Below are 4,289 nucleotides of genomic sequence, written 5' to 3' on the forward strand. Positions count from 1 at the left end.
TCTTGGCTGGGGGGGGGGGGCAGGGGCCACGGATATTTGACAAATTGTTATTTGATGGACATCAAACGAGAAACAATTAGCATGCAATACCAACCAATTTTCACATCCGATTTTTATTTTTATATTACAGGTATTAAAAAATACCGTATTACAATACAAAACTATCCTTGTCATGCTGGAATCCAGGTTTTTCATAATCCATATACATGTAATTGTGAATTATTAACAACAAATTTACAAATAAAAATTATGCTTACTGTAAATTGTAAGGCCACCAATTTGTGTTATTATGCTACTATAAATTTAAGAAACAAATGTCACCGGGAACGTCACAGTACAAGCTTATAATTCAAACTGAAATTCTATATTTTGGAAATTTCGCCACAAGGCTGCTTCCCCGATTACGATTCCAAGCATCATGAGGGTATCCAAAATAGCATTTGTCAAAGTAGAATGTAAATCACTTTAAATTACTCTAGTCTAAGGGGCAGATCCAGACTTTTTCAAAAGAGGAGGGTAGGGGAAATTTGTATTCTTTTTTTTTCTCTTTTCAAAACATAAAAAATATTAGTGTCAAAATGCTGTTTTGTTTTATTGCGTTCCAATAAATGTTTCAACGTAATTAATTGACTGTGAAGAATATCTGTTGCTTCATGGGCTTAGTTCAGTGTGAAAAGTAACATATATGGTTGTCGGATAACAGCACACAAATAGTTCAATGAAGACGATATGGTGGCTAAACGAACAAACATGTAAAAATATATTTTTTTTAAATTTCATTTATTCCCGACAGAATGTACTCCTCTTCCAAGATACAGTATGGTTCATTAACCATTTTAAAATGTGATTTAACAGTTCAAGGCAAAAAACATGATTTGAAATGGCAGTAAATCATTGATTTGGCAAGTAATATTTTTGGTGTGTTCATAGAAATAATAATATATATTTTAAGTTTCAAGTAAATCTAAAAGGATAGCCAGCCATCCTATTTTTGAGTTGGCACGTAATGACTTCAGAAATATAGCACCAGAGATTACAATAATCTTATAAGAGATGTTACCATTAGATACTTCCGACGAACATCTGTATAATAGCACCATGTACCCTTGGAAGACAGTCAATTGATGAAATCTCAAGCAACTTCCCTATCATCAAAGATGCTGAATATATCCCAAAATATCAGCAGTTGTTGAATGGTTCACACACAATAAATATAGAGTACTACGTTGGTACGTCACGATACCATGTGATACTATTCCGTTGCTATCAGCAACCCAAAATGCGGTCAACTGGCTCTATTGTTTCCACTGACAAACCATTGATCCCAATTTCTAACATAATTATTATGAATCTTAATTTTTCTTCGTAAATTTTAATTGATGATTAAATATGTGTTCGATAACTATAATGCGAGCTTTTGTGTTTTTAGTACATTTGGATGATAAATTATTAGGTTCTAAAATGCCTATTCCAGAAAGCCTATTCGAAACCATTAAGATTGTGAAGTCATTAAGCCATAATGGACCGCTTTACCAATGTCTGGTTGACAACAAAGGGCGCCACCTGGTGTTGTGACGACACTTGCGTTGTACTCTATGGTTCAAATAAACTAATACACAAATAAAGGTGAGACTTATTTATACCTTGTTCTTCTTATTTTTTTAAAGATCGTCAGCGGGGGGTTGAAAAAAAATCAACTTTTTATTTCTTATTTAGCAAATAGTTTTCGCAAAAGTATCCAGACGGAGGAGAAAATAAAAATAAAATTTATTGGTGAATGCAAACAGTGTAATGGTAATGGGACGGTTAGATTTCACTGTTCCTCTCATGAGCAGTCAATATATAATAATAATGTCATTTGCCATATCTTAAGTATAGATAAGATGTTTTCAGCACCAATTGTGTCTATTTTGATAGAAGCAGTGTTCTTATCAAAGATCTTCTCGAGGAGCACGCCTTGTTGCAATTGAGACTAGGTCATTCCACAAATCATGAACACTTGTCTGCGGTCCCCAAGCATTCACTACATGTCCATCTTGATCAACTAGATACTTCCAGAAGTTCCAATTAGGTAGCATTCCACTATTTTCTGATGACAGAAAAATATATTTTATTTTCAGTTATTTTGTGTCCACATAATTCACAAAAACAACAACCATTTACAATAGAAATTAATATAAGAAGGGAGGTCAATGTACTAATTGTTCATCTTTTCTTTTTAATGCTGCTTTAGAAACAACTGATTACTATTCTAAGAAACAACAAATTATTTTTTTGTGTGACCCCCCCCCCCACCAATATAAGCATAAATATTTTGCGGTATCATTTTTAAGACTCTTGCCAGAAATATACTATTTTTATCTATTTAATTACTTATATTTCTTATATACATAATTTTGTTCAATGTTTGATATTTTCTACATTTTTTTTTGTTTTAAGTACCATACCCTCTTGAACAATAATTATCATCTTAAGCAATTATACCATACAGTATTATAAATATTTAAAAACATTTTTTATTGTATTATTATTATTCATTTAATTATTATAAAAACTATAATATAGTAATATTTATAATAGTATAAAACATTGCAATATTATATTTTTTTCCAAAAGGTTTCTATGTAAAATAATAATCTATCCATTTATGATTGGAGTCCAGTCATAATATGAATCTTTCTACTACTTCTTGCCAATTGGATATTGTCGCTATAGTCCCACAAGACTGACAGTGTACAAAAACATCTGTGAGAGAATAGGGCTATGTTCTCACATGGCTGCTAATGGTTAGCAGGATCCGGATCCTTCTAACTGTTAGCGTCCACTTGAGAAAATCTCGATCCGGATACCAAAAATATGATCGAATCACTGGCCAATAAGAAACTGGAAATTGTAAACGCGTACATGTGATTGGTTGATGATAGAAACGCGCTCAACTTGCTAACCGTTAGTGGTATCCGGATACTGCTAATGGTTAGCGCTAACTGATCGGGCGTTCACATGCAGGTGCTAATGGTTAGCGCTAACGGTTAGCTCCCGATCCGGATACTAGGGCTCTCGTGAGAACCAGGCTTAAATTTGTTTAAGGAACGTGCACACGTTCCTGCCTCTGTTTTGATTTGACAGCTGCTAAGTTTGATTGTCACTCCGTAAAGGCCTATTATTTTTATTTTTTGCCAGAAAAATTTCATAATATTTCTAAGCTCCTTTATTTGAAAACATAAAAAATAAATATTTTAATTGTGTAAGAAATTATAATCCAATTCTGCTCTAATGAAATGTAAGGATATCTTCTTGTACTTCCTGAGTAAACAAACACAGTAGACAGGTCTTTTGAACTGAAGTCCTTGATAATGGAACCAAAGGATGCAAATTGATGAAAAACATCACATTTTATTAAAAGAAAGATATATACTGTAATTGTTGGTATAGTAATTGATAAAAATACAATTGAGACCTGTCAACTATTTTTTTAAGACTAAGGACAGACTTACTTGTTAAGTACTGGTATGCAGGATGTGCATTTTGTCCAATGACGTCAATTTTTGAGAAGATCGGAAAATTGCAATTGTATGTATCTTTGGCAAATTTGACGATTTCAGCATTGGTACCTGGTTCTTGAGCTCCAAACTGATTACATGGGAAGGCTAATATATTCAGATGGTGCTTGATTTCTCTAGCTTGACTTAACTGAGACAATGCTTCATAATGACTGTGGGTGTACCCGCACTCACTGGCAACATTCACTACCAAGGATGGCTGAAAATATTTAACAGAACAGACTTTTGTTAAAGATGCACTTAAAAATGGTAAAAAAAATCATAAAAAATAATTTTTAAATTAACTTGCTCATTTTGCAGTAACATACAAATTATTAACTTGAGCATAGAAATGATTTAATTAAAATGTGTTCACTGATTTTTTAACTGGATAATTATAATAAAGATAATAATACGCACTTCCAGTGACCAGAAGTGTTTGTTGTTAAATAATGGTTTTTATGGGTAAGCATTTTTTAAATACACTAATTTCAAATTCTATGTTAAGTTGATAATTTTATGTTACTTCAAAATGGGCAAGTAAATTTCAAAAATGATTTTTATGATTTTTTTTTTTTTTTGCTTTTTGCAAGGGACAGTACATCTTTTGCTTTTTGCAAGGGACAGTACATCTTTAAAAAATAGATTTATTCAAAGAGAAAGTAAATACAACACTAGGTCAAATGACAACCTTAACGTACCCAAGCCAAGAACGGAATATAAAAAAAGAAGTCTATGTTACCGGGGGGC

At 32.3% G+C, this 4,289-nt stretch overlaps 1 protein-coding gene across 2 annotated transcripts in view; it reads right to left on the bottom strand.

Annotated features, from left to right (window-relative positions):
• Positions 1 to 97: 97 nt before the first annotated feature.
• The window catches only part of LOC117099833 (glutathione peroxidase 7-like), a 7,595-nt gene continuing 3,403 nt past the window's right edge, over positions 98 to 4,289 (bottom strand). For both annotated transcript variants that reach the window (XM_033239362.1, XM_033239363.1), the window contains exons 2-3: positions 3,495 to 3,759; positions 98 to 2,089 (exon numbers count right to left, since the gene is read on the bottom strand). In XM_033239362.1, the coding sequence (XP_033095253.1) occupies positions 1,932 to 2,089; positions 3,495 to 3,759 (423 nt within the window). In that variant the 3' untranslated portion in view covers positions 98 to 1,931. The remainder of the gene's footprint in view (positions 2,090 to 3,494; positions 3,760 to 4,289) is intronic.

Source organism: Anneissia japonica, unplaced genomic scaffold, assembly GCF_011630105.1.
Source record: "Anneissia japonica isolate Jap-2015-1 unplaced genomic scaffold, ASM1163010v1 scaffold2688_len169915_cov171, whole genome shotgun sequence".
Taxonomy (NCBI): domain Eukaryota; kingdom Metazoa; phylum Echinodermata; class Crinoidea; order Comatulida; family Comatulidae; genus Anneissia; species Anneissia japonica.